This window comes from Vicugna pacos, chromosome 22 (assembly GCF_048564905.1).
Source record: "Vicugna pacos chromosome 22, VicPac4, whole genome shotgun sequence".
NCBI classification, from domain to species: domain Eukaryota; kingdom Metazoa; phylum Chordata; class Mammalia; order Artiodactyla; family Camelidae; genus Vicugna; species Vicugna pacos.
This window is the reverse complement of record NC_133008.1, coordinates 23,490,705-23,509,631: the sequence shown is the minus strand read 5'-3', so window position 1 is coordinate 23,509,631 and position 18,927 is coordinate 23,490,705. Positions and strand designations below refer to the sequence as shown.

At 53.5% G+C, this 18,927-nt stretch overlaps 1 protein-coding gene across 4 annotated transcripts in view; it reads right to left on the bottom strand.

Annotated features, from left to right (window-relative positions):
• Positions 1–18,927, bottom strand: part of BRD4 (bromodomain containing 4) — an 81,666-nt gene that overhangs the window by 6,846 nt on the left and 55,893 nt on the right. Inside the window, exons 7-13 of one of the 4 annotated variants that reach the window (XM_072947488.1) lie at positions 18,574–18,702; positions 12,742–12,951; positions 11,914–12,113; positions 11,259–11,554; positions 10,057–10,167; positions 863–915; positions 358–736 (exon numbers count right to left, since the gene is read on the bottom strand). In XM_072947488.1, the coding sequence (XP_072803589.1) occupies positions 358–736; positions 863–915; positions 10,057–10,167; positions 11,259–11,554; positions 11,914–12,113; positions 12,742–12,951; positions 18,574–18,702 (1,378 nt within the window). Of the gene's footprint in view, positions 1–357; positions 737–862; positions 916–3,300; positions 5,580–5,769; positions 6,172–10,056; positions 10,168–11,258; positions 11,555–11,913; positions 12,114–12,741; positions 12,952–18,573; positions 18,703–18,927 lie in introns of those variants that run through there. The other 3 variants (XR_012063162.1, XR_012063161.1, XM_072947489.1) reach the window with 3 other exon arrangements.

The following is an 18,927-nucleotide window of genomic DNA, read 5'->3' as shown; positions in this document are numbered from 1 at the left end:
ACACTCGCCCTTCAGGTCTCAAAGCAAGCCTTGCCTGAAACCCACAGGTATGTCCTCTCTGCGGTGAATGTGTGTCCCCTCAACCTCCACTGCTGACTGGGAGCTGCAGAGGAGTCACATCTTTCTCCATCTGTCTGACACAATGGCTGGCCCAGCAGGAGACCCGAGCCATTATCTTCTGTACCAAAGCACTAACTCTCCATGCAAAGCCCACCCTGGGGCCTCTTGTGTAATTTCCAAAAAGGCCCTGGGAAGCTGCTGACCTCCCCTTAGAGATGAAGACAACCGAGACTCTGAAAGTCACCCAGGGTGGGAAGGGGACCTCCCCACACCTCGGCAGGTGTGGCTGCAGCTCACCTGGAGGAGAGACCACCGAGTGCTGGTTGAGATGAGGCGGAGTGCTGTGCTCGGGAGGCTGGGGCAGGTGAGGGGGCAGCTCAGGCTGCGGCAGGTGCAGGATGGGCTGGGTGAAGTGGCCAATGGGGTCGAAGACGCTGCCTGGGAGTTGGGGTTCCAGGACGGGCACCTGGGCGGTGATGAAGGGCGGAGGCGAGGACTTCATCGCGGGGGCTGCCTGCTGTGGCATGGAGGGTGGGGGTGGTGGGGGTGGGGGCTGTGGCTGCGGCTGCGGCTGCGGCGGCGGTGGAGGTGGTGGAGGCTGCTGGGGAGGCGGTGGGGGCTGCTGGGGCACGGGGGCCGGGGTCTGCTGCATCTGCTGATGGTGGTGGTGATGGTGCTGCAGACAGACAGGTTGATGTCAGGTAAGCCGAACCTGCCTGGGTCAGACACAGGGGCCCCCCAGGGCCCACAAAGGCAGGTGGCTACTGCCCACCTGCTACAGGACACCCCCGAGACCACATACCTTCTTCTGCTCCCTCCCGGGGTGCCCCTTCTTTTTTGACTTCGGAGCCATCTCTGTGGAGGAAAACAGATGGTGGTGAGGCTACGGGGAGAAGATTGGGAGCTGGTTTTGGACGCAGAGTGAGAAGAAAACAGAGGGTGAGTTCACGAGAAGGGCCAGTGACAGTGAGAGGGAGGGTGGCTGGGTTCTGTCTGGGATGGGAGTTGGTCACGGAGGAAGGAAAGACACGTTGGGTGTCACCTATCCATTTGCCTGCTACTTTTTTCTAGTGGGGACCATGCCTGAAAAGCTGCCCTACCAAGTTCCAGACCACCAACTCCATTAAAAGATGACACCCAAGTGCACTGGGAGCTGAGCTATGGAGACCTCCTTGCCCAAAGCCTCCCCATATTTGCTAGTCAGAGGCCACCAGAGTGACCTGAGCATCTGCATCCCATCCTGCTTTGCCTTGGAACAACCATGGTGTTTGAAATGATCATGTCCATTTGACAGAATAGCGAAGTGAGGCTGAGAGAAATTAAGAGACTTGCCCCAGGTCACATAACTAAAAATTAACAACTCGGCGGCCTCCAACTGCATTGCCTCTTGAAGCTCACTCCTTCCCATTCTCCCATGGGAAGCAGAGATGCATGATTTGGGATGAGAGAGACCAGTGACGTCAGCATGGGCCAAAGCCCGAGCACTTTGTGAAGGGAGAGGAGAAAGGAAGCAGGCCAGCCAGCCAGCCTCCTTGGATGACCAGGAGCAAACAGGGGAGGTGCTAATACCATGGCCAACAAAGGAAGAGTCCACTGGCCAGACTCCCCTTGCCTGCAGGAGACTGGCCTCAGAGAAGTTCCTGTGTTGGGATACAGTCAACGTGCTGCAGGGAGAAATCCCAGTTCTTCAGGAGCCGATGACTTGTTGCTGCCACTGTGTGGACGCATCTGGGGTGTGCCTGTCTCTGTGAGGACTGTGTAAGCACCAGCATGACTCCCTCCGCCCCTACTCCAGAGATTTATGCTAAGGAACTTTTGCTTGATGGATGCCCCTTGCTAAACACTGCTGGGTGTAAACCCGAGAGAGGGAGAGAGGGAGGGGAGGCTTGGCCAGTGCTCAAGGGCTAGACAATAAGTCACCAACCATCAGGTGGGAGGGGGGACCCAGGATGCCTTTCAGATTCTTGTCCCTGAGAGGCACCTCATGGCTTTGCCTGGCATCTCGAGCTCCTTGCCAGGGTTCTGGCTCTTGCTGCTGGTGTTGGAGGACACATGCTTTTGCCCAAAGCAGAGTAACCTCCACTGGAAGCTGCTTCACGGAGGGCTGTGCTAAGCTTCTGTGAGGTGCATGGCCTCAGGGTGCACTGCGCCACCCAAAGGGATGAGAAGGGACTTCATGCCCTGCAAGAGCTCACCATTTCATGCAAGAGACAAGACAGTGACACAGACCTCAGCAGCTACAGACGTATGTCCTCATACAAATGGCAGTGACTGGGGACACCTGGGACATGGGAACTGCAGGCCCAGTCCCAAACCCAGAGACTAGAGATGCCAGCATACAGAGCTCAGGACTCTTTGGGTCACATATGAAACTTGGTCACACATACAAAAGGGAGAAGTTTGGATGATCTGCAGGACCAGGGTTCAGGATGTCTGGCAGCCCCAGGGTGGAGAAGGAACACTGGACTATAGAGGCTGGAGGCCCAGACCAAGGGAACCCTATATACACGAGGGTAAAGTCTGGTACACAGAGGCTGCTGAGCCAAGGAGGTGGGAGAAAGAGGCCAGGGCATTCCACCAGGCTGGGCTCCTCTCCCAGCATGGATTTCAGTAACATAAACTGCAGTTCAAGGGAGGCTGGGGGCAGCTGCTCCCATGCTGGTATGCCTTTGAGGGGGCCTGGGGGAACAAAGGGGCCAATGGGTAAAATCTGACCAGTAGAAGACACTGTGTTGCGGGGAGAAGGCTGGGTGGGACCAGGACGGCCTGTCATCTCGGCCTTGGGGAGAAACACCTCTTTCCACCATAAAAGAGGGACAGTGGCTCCGAGCCCTCATACCTCCCCACAGCCATGAGCAGAGAGGCCCACGAGGGAACTAGGGGGACACAGTGCAATGGGGCCCTAATGGTTTCAGGGAGCAGGTCTCAGATGCCTTAGAAAAGTCACCAGGAGTATCCTCCCAGGGCCCCACTGAGGTGCTGAGTGGGGCGAGCCTAGAGTGGGAGAGAACGTGGGAGGTGCACAGCAGACCCCCAGGACCAGAGAACTGAGGGGGCCAGCAGGGAGGACCAAAGGGTGCTGGAGCCTGTTTGGGACAGCCACGCCTGGCTCATGTGGCCCGAGCCTTGTATTGGAGTTACTGGTAGGAAAACAAGACAGGAAATGCACAACTTTACAACACACCAGCCCCAAGACACCCCCACACAAAACTCTCTAGAAAGGGTTACATGAAGATGGCCTCAAGTACTGTGTGATCTTTATTCCATGAAAATCTTGAACTCAACACAAATTTTATCTTTACATAGATGGTAATTGTACAAAGAATTAAAAGTTTTTTGTAAAATCTGATTAAAACACTGATTCCTCCCCACTCCCTCCCCCCAACTCAAGGGAAGGAGACAGGACAAAAGGTAAGGGCAGAGGTGTGGAGCCCATCAACTGAACCGACCGGGAGCCTCAGCACCAGCAGACACCTTGGCCTCCCACCCCTCCTTCAGCAACTCATCAGGCCCGGCTGGCACCTCCCACTGCCCGCACGTTGGAAGCTGCTGACAAGGGGTGAGTGGGCTTCTGCTCTGTTCCTGGGGCACCAGGTATAGGTGACAGCTTGAGTCTAAAAATCAAGTTCTCTGCCAGATGTAAGTCCCATAGGCAAGAAGGACAGGATTCCTGGAGAGCGAGGGTGCAAGGACCACACAGGAGAGCTGGTCTGTGGCTATGGCCCATGTGCACACGTGTGGGAAAGGGTAGGGCAGTACCACAGGCCGACACTGTGGGAATCTAGCCTTCCATTTGTTCCAAGATGGCAAAATCTTCCCAGAAAGACAATGCCAGTGGCTTCCTAACTGTCCTGTGGGAATCTCCGGGCATGAAGCAACCCTGGCTTGAGCCAGGCAGAGCTGCACTGGGAACACATCAGGCACAGGCCAAAGGGCAGCTCAAAATAGTCTGGCAAATGGAGCTTGACTGGAAGCTAACTGGCCAGAGGATCAGGGGGCAATCTAGGAACTTCCAAGTATCAGTGCAGGGCCCTGGAGGTTCTGGGGAGGCTGAAACTAGAACCCAAGGCCAAGGCTGGTCTGGGACAGTTAGAGCTGCTTGGGCCTATGGCCCCAAGGAGCTGGGGATGGGCGCCAGGATTTGCACACACGCAGTGGCCAGCTGCACCTCTCCAGCCTGCCCCGAGCTCCAGAAGGCAGACTCCAAGATGCCAGGAGACGGCTAGGCCTTGAAGTGCACACAACCTACACTGAGAACAAAAAAGCTCTGACACGCAGATGCTATTCCTTAGGGGATTTCTCACGTCAGGCAGTTTTCCGCTGAGACGCTGGATTCGTGACCAAAAAAGGGCTGGTATTTATTTTTAGAGCAAAAAAAGCCTATTCAGTGTCTCTTAGAGGGCTGGATAATGTGGCTACCCTGGCCTGCCCCACCCTCAGTGGCTGTCATCATTCTAGAGGACTAAAGACTAGGAGGGTACTTGCACTGGCAGTGCCTCTCAGAAACGTGCATGGAACAGGCCCCGAAGGCTCTGATGCCCTCACCATCAACTGGTCCAGCACACTGGGTCTCAAGAGTCCTTTCTTTCTCACTAGCCCAGATCCCAACCCTACTGAGGAGAGGGATAAGCTAGAGGAGCCAGGGCAGCTGGCTGCACTGCCACTCCTCCCCAGATGTCCCTCACTAATGGCCTGCCTGGCAGCTCCTGACCACTGCAGCCTGCTTCTAATTACCTAGAAAGGACGGGAGGCAGTCTAAGAGGTACCTTCCCCATTCGACTTTTGGAGAAAAGAACAAAGAAGTTGGGGAAATGCCCAAATGGCAATAATGGGAACAATGAAAACAGGAGGACTCCTGGGGGCTGTGTCAGCTGTGGCTGGTGACAGACTGGCTAACGGAGCCTCCTCATAGGCCACCGGAGAGAAGGCATGCTGAGGGACAGCCCCGATGAGCCTTCGGGCCCAGCTGGCCTCCTCTAAAGCCCCGTTCCTCATCTGGGGAAGCTCTAGATGTTAGCATGTTCTTCCTTAGGCTGAATGGTATCTTTCCTGGGCTAATGTCATTGCAAGGCTCAGGAGAGAAGTAGTTAGGATCCAGAGTCCCGGAAAAAGAGGGAGGATTGAAGAGAAAACATCTGTGATAGGGCCTTGCACACAGAGCAGCACCACATGTATGCGTGTGCAGGGGGGATTGTCATCACCCTTTGAAAGATGCCACCCACCCAGAGGATCCCAGACAACCAGGGAGGCTGGGTGGGACAGCCAGGCAGTCTTTACACAGGAGGCCACGGGCTGGGCAGCCAGGCAGGCAGCCTTCCCAGAGGCGGGACTAGGCATGAGCTGCTGGACATGACTAATCCACCCCGGGGAACAGGCCCAGGGCTCTGAGGAATTCCATAACTTGATGGAGTCCTGTCCCTTTCACGGAAGAAAATGGACTTAAGCTATAGCTTGCTGGGAAGGAATCTGGAACTGAAGACCGTTTTATTAAGAGTCCGTGTCCAATGATTAGGCAGGACCTACATAGAGGGAGAGAGAAACCAGTGTGAGAGAAATGGTGTGGAATGTACCATTCAAGTCATAAGAACAGAAGAACCGCAGACTGAGCCAGCCTCCTGTGCCCTGTTTGCTGACAGGGCACAAGAGAACAGTGCCGCAGACTAGGAGTTCCGCCCCCTGCCTGGCCAGCTGTGGTGGGGACAGACCCACCTTCCCCTTAGAAGGGCCTTGGATCCGGAAGGCGTGGATGTCTCCAGAACCGCCCTGAGCCTGTTTATGCTTCTAGACAGAACTGCTTCCAGTAATGAATGAGTTCCATGTGCGCCGAGTACATGCTGCTGTTTCCTTTACTGGTCTTTGCATCTGAGAGGCTCCCCTGACTGTTCTCCTTGCCATCACTTCTGAAGACCAGCCTGGTGCGCCACACCCATTAGGCACCCACTGATTCGAGGATATCCCCCCAGGGTCTGCTTTTCTGCCATCTTGCGTATCTCAGGGAGGTGACGCTGACCTTTCCTCAGGACTTGGGTGGAAAGAGGAAAAGCCCCCAAGAAAGGGGCTCTGGAGTGCAGGACCTCTAGCTAACAGCTTCACATCTGCATTCCTACAAACCTCAAGAAACAAGCAAAAAATTATAAAAAGAGGAGCCAGTTATAGGAGAAGAACAAATACAAAAATATAAACAGGTTGAGGCGGAAAAGTTGTCCTTTCTTTTTCCAGGGCATCAAATGCACCTCCCCTTGCCTGGGGAGGGGACATGGGACTCATCCCCACCCACACAGCAGAGCAGATGCTTCTGCTAGAGTCACAGACGCAACCAACACTGCACTCCCATGGTCCCCAAGTGCGTGTGTGGGAAAAACCCGCCCACCAGCCAGTCTCTCATTCAGGGCACATTCCACAGGGCTCACCCTTGCCCATGAAGCTCCAGAATCCCTCCAGCTGCAACCTCTGCATGTGTGGGTGTGTGAGGGGTCACCTGGCAATGCAGGTCAACCAGCTATAACCTTGTGCTCCAGATCTCTTCCACTCCCACCTCTGCCAGGGGACTTACTCTTTCCCCAAGAGTACACATCACAGCCTTGGCGCAGGCAGCAGCGGGCCCCAAGATGAGACTGGAACTGAGCCCTTCCAAGACACTCCCCCGGGTTGGGGATGGGGGGTCGCGGAAGCTGAGGTTGGCTGTCTGGGAAGAATGCTCCATGGCCTCTGCCTGCACTTTCCAGCTCAAATCTTTCCAAAACACCAAGCATTCCTTTTCCCCCTGAGGCTATTAAGAAACACCCACATGCACTGATCCTGGGAAAAGGAAACCAGGAGACTAAAATAGCTGGAGTGTGCTCCCTCTGCAACTAGAAGACCAGGACCAAGTCCAAGAAAATTACCCCAGAATTCCCTGAATCGTCCCAGCCTAGGCCAGGGGCATTCTTCAGTGGGACAGGAGCTGTGTGTCCACCTCTGCCCATAAAGATCTGTGGAAGGCAGGGGACATTTGGGAAGAGCCAGGCATCAGCATTGTGACAGAGGGGAAGTTGAAGACGGCTAAGGGCAGTGGGAGGGCGGCACTTATACCACTGCCGCTCCCTTTGCAATACTGAACCCTCAAACGGATCCAGGGTTGGGCCAGAATCAAAGCTCAATGAAAGTCCATGACCAACAGCTGGGTTCAAAGGATATGGTGGGACTGGCCAAAATTTCTGCGTGCTGCTGGGTGGGAGGAGGAACACATGGTGGCCTGGGACAGAGCTGGTAAAGAAACACCCCCTCTGCCCCAGTCTGTGGACACACCACAGGCTGCTTCCTGAACAGCAGCCTGGCCCCAAGGACCAGCCCCATACCCCAAGCAGTCGGCAACAACCTTCCCTATGGACAGTGGCCAGAGAGGAGTCCACATACCACCACCCTAGCCCCAATTTACTGCCTCTGTTCAATTTCTTTTGGTGATTCACGTCTTGGGGCTCTGTCAGCACAACTGACAAAAACAGGCCCTTTCAGGAATTTCGGCTCTAATCCAAATGGAAACACAAGAATAAGAAGGGCAAAACAATTAAGCCCCCAAAGACCAAGAGAAATACCTTCAGTGCCCCCCACCAGCCCTACCCCCGAAGGCAGAAACACCTATAACTGGTCATTGAAATCTACCTAGCTCCATGGACCCAGTACAAGCAGCTGCTGGAGTTTCCTGTGTGGGACTGGGTGGTAGATGGCCACATACAGTGGTACCAGGGTGCAGGCTGCCACTTTGGGACCTGTAGAGTCTGAGCCACAAGGCACAAACCTACAGGGTAGGTCCTTCCCAAGAGCAAAAGCAAAAGCTCTCAGCTGGCCCCCAACAGAGCTTTCCAATGAACACAGATGGCAAAGGAAAAGCCAGGACCACGAAAACAAAGGAGAGCCTCGCAAAACCCAAGGTAGGGAGGGTGCCGGGGGAGAGGAAGGAGCTGGAGGCCGCCGAGGGAGCCGCCAGGGCTGGACTGCTGGAGCCTGGGAGCCTGCAGCCTGGCGGCTCTGAGACTGTAAATCTCTCTCTCCTTCCCGCCAGGACAGCTGTTCCCAGGACTCTCAGATTACTTGTTGCACAATCTTTCCACTTTCTTTAAAATGGGGGAAAATGTGAAAAAGTAAGAAATGCTGTCATGTTTGCTTCATAGCAGGGGTGTACGGCACTCAAGAACCCGGGAATTTTCCTGCTTAAAGCAAACCCACCCTGAAGAGTTCAGTGGCTAGGGACAAAGGTCATAGTCACAGATTCACAACTGGGACATCAGGATGTGATGGTAACAGCCCTCTAAGATGCCATGTTGGGTGGGGCCAAGCCACACTGTTTTAACTGTCTAGTCTCTGTCAGTTTCAGTTTTTGGGGTTTTCTTTGGTTGCTCAGACCCTTAGGGGGAAAGGCTGCAAAACCCCAAGCAGGAGCAGCCCTACAAGAAAATGTAGGTGAGAAACCCCAGAGGCAAAGGCAAACCTGAGGCCGGGCTGGAACTGGAAGGGAGAAGTCAGTAGTCATCAGGAATGCTAACTGGGCCCAAGAATACGGCCATTCACCCGGCTGAGGGCAGCAGGCCCTGGCCTGGGGCCAGCCCTTCCTGAGCAAGTATAGGGTGTGGTGCCCCCTGCTGGTTGACATTATTTTTTAAAAAAAAGCAATGGAGGGGGATGCAGGTTAGGAAGAAAAAAGGGTAAGAGACAGCAACAGAGGTGATCAGCAAATTACTCACAGCAGTCTCTGCAAACAACAGATCAATAAATACAGAACATAATTAATTTCATGTCACTTTGGCCCACTGAAAACGAGGTAGGCCAGAGCATTTGGAGTTCTACAGAAGTCCTCACCAACCCCCCAGGTGAGCCCTACTACTCACTTGGAAAGCCTGGTGCCCTTACTGTAAGAAGATGAACAGTGACAAGGCCCAGAGGCCCCCTTGTCCCAGCTTTGCTGCACAGAGGCAGGCTGAGCTGATACGAGGACCTGTGGACCCACACACCTCAGCGCAGCATCACTCTTCCCAACTGCTATAAGTTGTCCTCAAACTTCTTAGTGTGGCCCCTGGGCACCACCAGGTCACATTATTTATTTATGTGAACCGATGAAGTGGAGCTTATCGTTTATTTCCAGTTAGAAAGAACATGCCAGCAATCTTTGTTGCCCAAACACATTTCCCACTGTCGATGTGCACAATGCAGCCCGCCAATCGTCTGCTCAGCTAATGGAGCTAGACTTGCCCAAAGACAACCCCGTGTGCCCAGGCACAGATGGCCAGCTCCACCTCACGTAATAGGCTGGTCACCAGGCTTCTTCGCTAGCCTCTTCTCTGGACCAAGCTGACCATCTGCTCCCCTGAGAAAAACCAGGGAAGCTTATAACTGGAGAAGTCTCCTTCCCTACCACCACGCAACTGTCAGCATCTCCACCTGCCCCCAAGGTCCTACATCAAAGCTGCTCCTCAAGTGTGCCAGAGGGCACAGATGCGGGCCGATGGAGCACAGAGGAAAGAAACTGTTACAAGTACAGGACATACATATCCTAAGTGCGTGTGGAAAAAAGCAGTCAGTGCAGCAGTGAGCACACCCTGGGGAAGGTGGCAGTACCCTAAGCCCAGAGCACAGCAGAAATGAAAGCAGTCTGCTCCACACCTGCCAAAACACATCACCTGGAAGGGCTGTGCTGCATGCAGCTGTGATGCAGGGAAGACCATGGAGGCTGGGCAGGGTCACACTAAGATCAATTCCATCATCTGTCCTCCTTTCTCTTTCCCCGGGGCTCTGCAGTTTCAACACCCTTGGCCACTTGTCCTCCCCTGCAGCCCAGGTCACGAAGAGACAGGTGCTGGGCTACCCATCACCCCAGTCAAAGGTTAACATGGCAGCCAGGAAGACGGACAGATGAGAGAGCCCAGCAAGTTCTTCTTATGACTGCCATCTCTGGTCTCTAGTAGCCTGGACACAGGACTGAGCACAGGGAGCAACAAAACTCTTAAGTTAAAGACATCTAACCTGTTTCAGAGTCTTCGCTGTCAGAGGAGCTGGACTCGCTGGTGCTCTCCGACTCGGAGGACGAGAAGCCCTTCATCTTGGAAGAGCCAGCAATCACATCAACTTTCTCAGCTGCAATAAAGCAACAAGGATAGTTGTCAGGCAGGACCCTGAGTTCCATGAGCCAGAGGGCTGGCTGCTCCTAATGGCTGGCTACGGTTATTCCATACCCCAGCCAGTGTCACACTTTCCAGCGGTTAGCTGACAGTCTGTCATGCACGCCAACCAAAAACTTGGCTTATCCCGGACTTTTTAAGGTCCCTCCAGTCTCTCAAAATACCCTCTTACAGGAGTCACTGAGGATTAGGAGACCAGGGTAGGAGGGAATTCCCTAACACAAGGCAGTGCTGGGCTTATGCTCGTCAGCTACTTTTCTGGCAGTGCGTGAAGAGGACCTAAAGGGGACACAACAGCCAGAGGCAAAGCAAGACAAAAGACAGAGCCCCAATGGATCTCCCAGCACTTCAGCATGCAGACGAGGAGAGTGTCACCATGTGGCACCCTGGGGAGAGGCCCAAGGACCCCAGGGGTCAGTGTGGCTGGGACAAAGACTGCGTGCAAAGTTCTGACGCGGATTAAATCCTACTAGTTCTAAGTCAAAAACTGTGAGCTAAGACAAGGCACTGATAACACAAAAGAGCTGCCTGAAGGACTTGCAAAGAGGGGACTACACAGAGCTAGAGAAGACAGTAGGCAGGTGCAGCCTTTCCTCCTAGCCATGCCCCACCAGAGATCTCAGAGACGTGGGGGGCAGGGAGCTGTTGGGGAAGACTTGGTGGCAGGCAACTGAGGATGAAAGCTGTTGCTGCTTAGACCAAGGCTTAGGACACCAAGGTGTGCAGGTAGACCCCAGATGGATACCGGCCAGAGAAGTCAAGAAAGGCACCAACAGCACACAGCAGGGTCAAATGTGATGTCATAACCCTTCAGAAGTTTCAAGGTTTCTACGTTGAGAACACAGATTTTATAACTGGGGGTGGGGTGTGGGGAGGATCCTGCAAAGGGAGAGGGTCAAGACTGGACAGCAGAGCTAACTGAAAACCGAAGGTGCCAACAGGGGCCTCGTTAACTGGTGGGCAAAGGGGAGCAGCTCAGCCCACCTTCTCAGTCCCCTTCTTCACCAGGGACTGGGAACACCCCTGCCCCAGGGGGCCCAAGGGCACCTTGAGGTTTCCTTTTCTTCCGCAAACAGGAGGTGACATAGCGCTCCAGTTCACGCAGGGTGGACGGCTTTAGGGTCTCAAAGTCAATCTCGATCTCGTCTGGATTGGAGTTCTTGAGTGACGGCTCCCGCGACTGGATGATGTGCACCACACGGCCCAGCTTCTCGCCTGGGAGCTTGTTGATGTCCAGGCTAAGCTGCCGCTTCTCCTCATACGACATGGGCTTGCACTTGTCCTCCTCCTCTGATTCGTATGCAGGAGGGGGCTTACTCTTCATGGGTGCTGGCTCCTTCTTGCTACGAGCGGGTGACACAGATACCATCAGAAACTGGTCCTGGTGGGAAAGCAGGGCACCCAACCCTCCATCTGGGGCTTGGGGAGGCTTCCACACCCCCACCTGTTGGTCTTCACAGGAAACGGGATGCTGGCAATACCTTCCTGGGAGCACGCCGCGGCAGTTGAGACCGCAAATGGTGAACTAGGGGCTGCTGTGGCTTGTCCTTGCCATCAGCACCACGCTACCTGCTATCCTCCCTCCCTCCCTCACCTAACAAGGTGAGCGCGAAGGGCCCATCCAGAGGAAAAGGCAGAGGCAGCCTCCCTTCCCACGGCCGGGAACCCCCACCTGGACCGGGGGCAGGGGCAGCCCACAGACCTCGTGTTGCTGTTACTGCTGTTATTTTTCTTGGTCTTTTTGGGAGGAAGTTCCTTGGCTTTGCTTTTCTTATTCTCTTCCACTTCCTCTTTCTTTTTGTGCTTTTCTTTTTTCTTTTCCTTTTTGTCTTTCTCCTTTTTCTTTGGTTTGTTCTGCTGGGGCTGCGAAAGGGCTGCAAGCTGCTCGTGCACGGCTTTGAGCTGTGGAGCAGACAGGCAAGACACACACACTGATCACCCATCACCCTGGTCTCTATGGACCCCCATCACCAGGGTTTGGAGACAAGGGAGGCAGGGGGTGGGGGCTGGCCTTCAGCTCTGTGACCTGTCATCTCACCAGATTTCCAAAGTGCCCACACCCACCCAGACCCTGAACTCCAAAGGTGGCCCAGTGTCTTCCTTGCCAGAGGAGCCACCCAAGCCCCATGGAGATTCTGGTCCCAGGAAGAATCCCTAAGACGCTGGGCAAGAGTGCACAGACACTTGTGGGCCCTAAAGGCCTAATGGCCAGTTTGTCAGGAGAGAAGCACCCAGAAGCCCCAGGAGATAAGGACATGCTACCTTGGCCTCCTCCTTCCAGACACCAGAAGGATCCAGAAGCCTCACTTCTGCCCAGAGAATGGCCATGTCACCCCACCTCCATTACCTGCATTACACATCTAAGTATGATCAACATGCACCTGACCTGCCATAAGGGGCCCAGTGGGAACTCTGCTCCTGCTAGAACTCAAAGCCAATGACATCATCTGGAGACCCCTAGTGAGACTACCCCAGTCCACGGATCTGAGGGGGAAGGGAGGACTAGAAATGGGGCTGTCTGTGTCCTCACCTGCTCCTGGAGCTCGGCCAGCCGTTGGGCTCGCTCTTCCTCGGAGTCATCAGTTGAGCTGTCACTGTCTGAGGAACTATCGCTGCTGCTGTCACTGGATGAGGGTGGGGCCACAACCTTGGTGGGGGGTGGCACCGCTGGGGAAGACACGGCCACCACAGGCTCCTCAGGCTCATCCGGCATCTTGGCAAAGCGCATCTCAAACACATCCTGGGAGGGGGTGGGGGGAAGCCGTGCCCATGAGGGCTGCTGGGCGCCGAGACAGGTGGAATGGGGGCGCCTGCACCGTAGCCCTGCATCACCACATTGTGTCTGGCTGCTGGGGTTGACTCAACAGGAAGCAAGTCGGAGGTTTAAAGAGGGCCAGGCTAGTGATGACCCCCTTCCCACCACTAAGGCAAGGGGCCACCCAGGCCCCCTTGATAGTTCTTCCAACACTCCTCTCTCAAATCTCACTTTGAGGAGGAAGATGCTCCTGACATGGCCTGGCACCCACACCCTGGGAAAGAGTCCAGGTAAAGACATGTGACCTACACCACAGGAGACAGCTGGCAGGCCAGGTGAGGACCGACGGAAAGAATACTCTTAGGCTCCCATCAGGTTGGTGTTCATTTAGTCAGCACATCCCAAGGGAGCCTTCTGGATGCTGGGCTGGGCACCAGGACACAACAATGAACAGCACCGGAGGCTCTATCTCACGATTCATGTTCTTGTAGGGCGTGTGCCCAGCACAGAGCCCACAGCCAGCGATGAGACCAAGCCCTCACTGCAGCGAGCATGTAACTGAGCAGAGCCATGCCACTAGCTGGGGCATCTCCATGGTACACTAGGCAATGTGAGAAAGATACGGATGGGAGATGGGGCGCTGAGGATAGACTATGGGAAGAAGCCAACCCTGCAAGGTGCAAGTAACCTTGTGCAGATCCTGGGTTGACTGAGCACAGTATCCCACCCCAGGAGATCCTAAAACCTCCCAACTCTGAGATTCAGAAATCTGATGGAACTGTGTGGGTCACAGAACGTAGGGGGCAGCGACCCTTCCTGGGTACCTGGGGGTTCAGCTGCGTGCTGCACCAGCCAGCTACCCTTGCTACCCCAACAGCTCCAACATCATAAATCTCATGATAACTCAGGACTGAGGGTTGGCTTTCCAGCAGGATTTTGGTACCTGCTCTAAGCCTGGATTGCCAGTCAACATGGCAACTCATGCAACAGAAGGGGCCTTTCCCAAGTGTGAGTCAATGCCTGAGAAAGCAGCACAGCCCAAAAGAGTTGTGGGCTCAAACTCCAAGGCTGCTGTTTCAACTGGGGCGTACTTGACAGAGCCAGCCCTAGACGGCTTTCCTGACGTCTTCGGAAACACAGCTTCAGGCCTCCTAGCCCTCAGGCAGCTGGGGAAGTGACCTGGACAGCAGGGCAGGCATTCCACACAACTGTGGTGCTGTCCCCTCCCCTCCAGACAAGTTCACTCAGTCTCCTTGAAGGCAGGTTCTCCTCTCAGCAAGGCGTCTGCCTGAACTCTGTTATCGGAATGGTTTTGAGGTTAAGTGCTAGAAGGGCAATAACTTTCTAATTTACTCAGAAATAAATCCTGGAGCACATCTGAGGGCAACAGAGAAGACAAACAGGAGGGATGACCAGAGGCCATCACCAGCCAGGTGATGCCCTTGATGTGAGCAGGCTCAGGTCCCCAACTGATCCACACAAGCATCTTAAGAGCCAGGCCTGCTCTTAGAGAAGTATGTCTAAGAAGGTGGCAGGGCATCAGGACCCCACAAAGGGAGGAGGGTGGCAAGCAGGGCCTAGCACTTGGTGCTGCTGGGAGGTGACCATTTATCAAGCAGAAGCTGTCTCGTGCCACCTGTCTGTGAGGCTAGCCTCCCCCGCCAGCTGCCAGACAGCACTACCTTTGCCCCAAAGACATCACTGTTCCTACCCTCCCCTAGCTGTGACTGTTACGGAAATGGGGGTGACACCCACCTAGAGACCTTCTTCCACTCCCCTGCTGCTTCTTGGTCTCTGCCCTCCCAAGGCCCCAAGCCCCAATAGCAAGGAGCATGTGACAGGTCAGTTGGGCTGGCTGGGAAGGCACCATGGGGTCTGCAGGGCTGAGGGCCTGTAATCCGCCCATCTGCTCCAGCTCCAGTGGGGGACCATCCTAGGCAACACAGTCAGGCCTGTATGCCAATGAGCCAAGGGCCACTGCAGAGAACTATCCCTAGTGGCTGAGACAGACTCACACTTAACCAGCGCCTGCTCTGTAGTAAACAGGAATGATGTGCTCCCTGCCCTCAAGGGGCGAACACAAATAGTTGAGAAGTGGTCTCAGTGCCAAGGCAGAAACAGCAAGAGGTGGCAAGCAGCCTGTGGGGGATCTAAGACCTAAGAGTAGGACAACAACATCTGCAGACCCCTGGGAAGATGGTGCAAAGGGAGAGGTCGAGGAGAGCGGGGTCAGGGGAGGATGGCAAAACCCAGTAAGACGCATCTGGGCAAGTGTCTTATGCAGGAGGACAGCAAAAGGGAGGAGCAGTGAACACGAACAAGCAGCACCCTCCCAAGGGAGCAGGGGCTCAGGCTTTCTGCGTTAGGGTCAACAGTGTCTTGAGGTGGACCCATCTCCTCCTCCGGGTATGACATTACCGGCCCCCCTCCTCCAACAACCTGAGCTCATCAAAATTCTCAACATCAACCAAGAACACTGGTTTCAGAGAGCAAGTATCTCCTCTTGCTAGAATGTTGACCAGAGTCATTTATTCTGGGCTACATCAAACTCATGGAGAAAGCTCCTTATCCCCTCTTTAGTTAAAAGGAGATGCTCAGGTACTGGGATGTTGCAGTACCCAAAGACTCCTGGGCAAACCAGCCTGCGCCTCTGCACAGCTGGAGACCCTAGGGGGAAGTACAGTCCAGTCAGCCCCTCCATGGCCACGCCTGGATATTGCTGTGGGGCTTGGCCATACCTGGGCATCCCCCAGGGCACAGCGGCTGGAGAGTAGGGGTGGGGAACAGGACATAGGCTGTGGGAAGCCCACCAGTCCCAGGTGCTGGAGATGCAACTGTGCGTGGACACTAAGATACACACACACACACTGTCTCTTTCTCTCTCTTACATATATTTCAAAAGCTTCCTACCTCGGGGGTCTGATGCAGGACCCAAACACACTTTTCCGTTTAATTTTTTTCCTTGCTGTAAACACAACTGCATACCACCTTGAATTTGCACTTTCTCTCAAAATAAAACTCTGGTAAGTCCACATAGGTACCAAACTTCCTAAATTACTCCTCACTTCACAATAGAGCAGACTAGGGGACAGTACCACCAGCAGCTCTGGGCCTACCAGCTGGGCTGCCAGCCCTAAACTCAAGCCACCCTCAGGCTCCTGAGGAACCCCAAGCCTGAGGGCTCCTGGCTTTCTTTGTGACCACAGCTGCCGAGCAGTGGGATGTGGGTTTTCTAAAGGCCCAAAACCTAGAGACTAGAAGAGGAAAATTCCAGTCCTTTGGCACAGCCTAGTTACAACCTAGTCAAGAGACAGGAAGTCCCAGTACCTCTCACTGAGGTAAACAAGGTGTGGGGTTTTGTTGCCCCCTACTCTCCAGTGGGCAATCTAGCCACCTAAACCATACTGATCCTAGAGACTGTCAAGATAAAGAAGAAAAAGAAAAGCCACAAATACAGGAAGTACCTTCCAGGGGAAAAGCCTGCACAGGTGGCCTGCCATGTCAACTCTGCTGAAGCGGAGACACCCCCACCAGCCTCCTGGCATGTCACTTTCAGTAACACAGAGATCCACCCTGCAGCAGGCAAAGCAGGCTACAGGCAGAGGCAGCCCCCTGTTGAGTGGCCCACTGGGCACTGTCCCCTGCCTCTGCCTGAAACGAACCCTTCTCAAGAGCAAGGACCTTGTCCCATCTAGCCTGGTATCTGGAGTCAATGTTTAAAAAAGAAGCTGCTGTGTGGCAAACATCTCAGTGTCCTTGCTCTGAGTAAACCCTGTGTTAGGGTGTGCTCATACTACTTCCAGGACAAAAATGCAAAACAAACAAAAAAACAAAAACAAAATCCCAAATGATCTTAAAACAGGCACAAAAATTAGGAAGACAAAAAGCTAGAATATATCAGAGGATATTCTCTATCTCCTTTTTAAATAGAGTAGCTCAAAATAGTAATCTTTGGTGCTGACAGAGACCTTGTTTTGGTTTAGCTGTTTTCATCAGGGCAAATAAAGGATGTGGGTATTTATCTGGGCAAAAGCTACTACCCCCCAAGTCCTCAGTAGTGGGGGGGGTGAGCTCACTAAGATGCTGCTCTGAAGGAGGAACCATTGCCACCTGGTGATTACGTATGAGAACTACAGCAAAATTATAAAGCCTGAGTTTCTTCAAGGATGGGAAATGCATAACAGTGAAAAAAGCAGCTTTATGAAGAAAGCAGACAAGATAGTACCGAACTGAAGAAAAACAAAACAAAAAACCTGAGAGAAAACACAACTAAGAAACAGCCAGTAGAAATAAAAACCTTTGAGTCTGAGTGTGTGTTTACATGATAGCCAAGTCCACACTAGTAAGGTTTTTTGCTACCCCTAGACTTTTTAGGACACATTCTGTGAACTAAAGGCTGGCCCAGACAGGGCCAAGTGAAAGAACAGAGGAGACCATGCCTTGGCTCCAGTGTAGATGACATAGGAGACACTATGCTGGTGAGTGTGGGACAAGGTGTAGAGCTAAGAGAGCTGAGAGGCAGGTAGGTGGCAGGGTTCAGGTGACTTCTGACAAACACAGACCCACCCACAGGTCCTTTTGCAAGTCCTTGATTCTGCCCTGGAAGCATTTCACAGATGGCTGAGAAAGCCTGGTGTGAGGAAGTCCTGCTCACATGCCAGGAGAGGGCTGGACACAGGATGTGCAGACTGGACCTGAGATCCAGCTAGAGCACCTATACCTTGTGACAGCAGGTGGCCCAGCCCACGGCCTACTGACACTGAATGCAGAAGTGCAACCTGGGGCCTTGGGGATGGGAGGCTGGAATTTTTATATTATATATGTAATTTCAAAGTATTAAAAAAAAACCAGATTATAACAGTTCTAAATATTGATTTTATTCTCCATAATTTTGAATTTCTGATCTTTCTACCCAAAGACATACTTCCGTTGAAATTTGAATATCTTTCCTTTTTTTTAATAAAGAAAAGTGGAGTCAGTTCACACATTTATGCTGTAATCTTCCCCCTCCCTTCCACCCATGTGTGTATTCTGCAGTGTGTACCACCCAGAATCAACCTGAAAGGGCCACGAATCCCACCCACTAGGGCATCATGGCCACACAGAACATAGAGAAGCAGCCACTCTGCAGCTGGAAGGCAAACAAAGACTTTCAAGGCTCTGGTGAATAAATGCCCACAGTTGAGGAATTACTTCAGGTCACAACTGTGACAAAGAATCTACCTGGCAAGAGTGTCCCTCGTCGACTTGAGACAGGTCTGTTTTCAAGAGGTGGGGCCATGCACAGCATATGCACTCTTCCGGCCAAGGGCAACCGAATGCAGGTGGGGTGGGGGGGTGGGGGGGTGGGCTTTCAGTGGGACACTCCAAAACAAAACCCAAAATGCCCAAGACCAAAACCAACCAACCCTGCTTTACTTGTAATGAAATAATCCCAACGTAAGATGTACGTGTTATCCTGACTTTAGTCCACACTTCCAAAGCAATGTGACATAATAAAGCAAGTGAGAAATAAAATCTGCCAAGGCCCATAGAGGCCTGGCCCACCCAGGACCCCAGCCTGCTCTGCTGCAGGATGCCACACATGGAGCTTCCCCAGAGCCTCACCTGGAGCTTGCGGGCCATGGCTACCACCTCATGGTCAGGAGGGTTATACTTGTAGCAGTTGGAGAACATTAATCGGACATCAGCACCAAATTCCTGAGCATCACGGTACTCACGGGCCTCCAGTTTAGACTGTAAGGACAAGACAGGTCCCAGTTAGCCATGGCTGCCCCTGTTCCAACAGGAAATGACAGCAAAGAGGGCTGCCTGTAGGAGCAAGTTAGCTTCTCGATGGCTCTGGGTTTAACTCAGACCCTAGTGGGAAGAGGTTATCATTCCAACTCTCAGCATCAGGGGGACAAGGAGACACTCAACAGCAAGGCTTAGGGCCGAGACTGCCCTGCTAGCACCCAAACC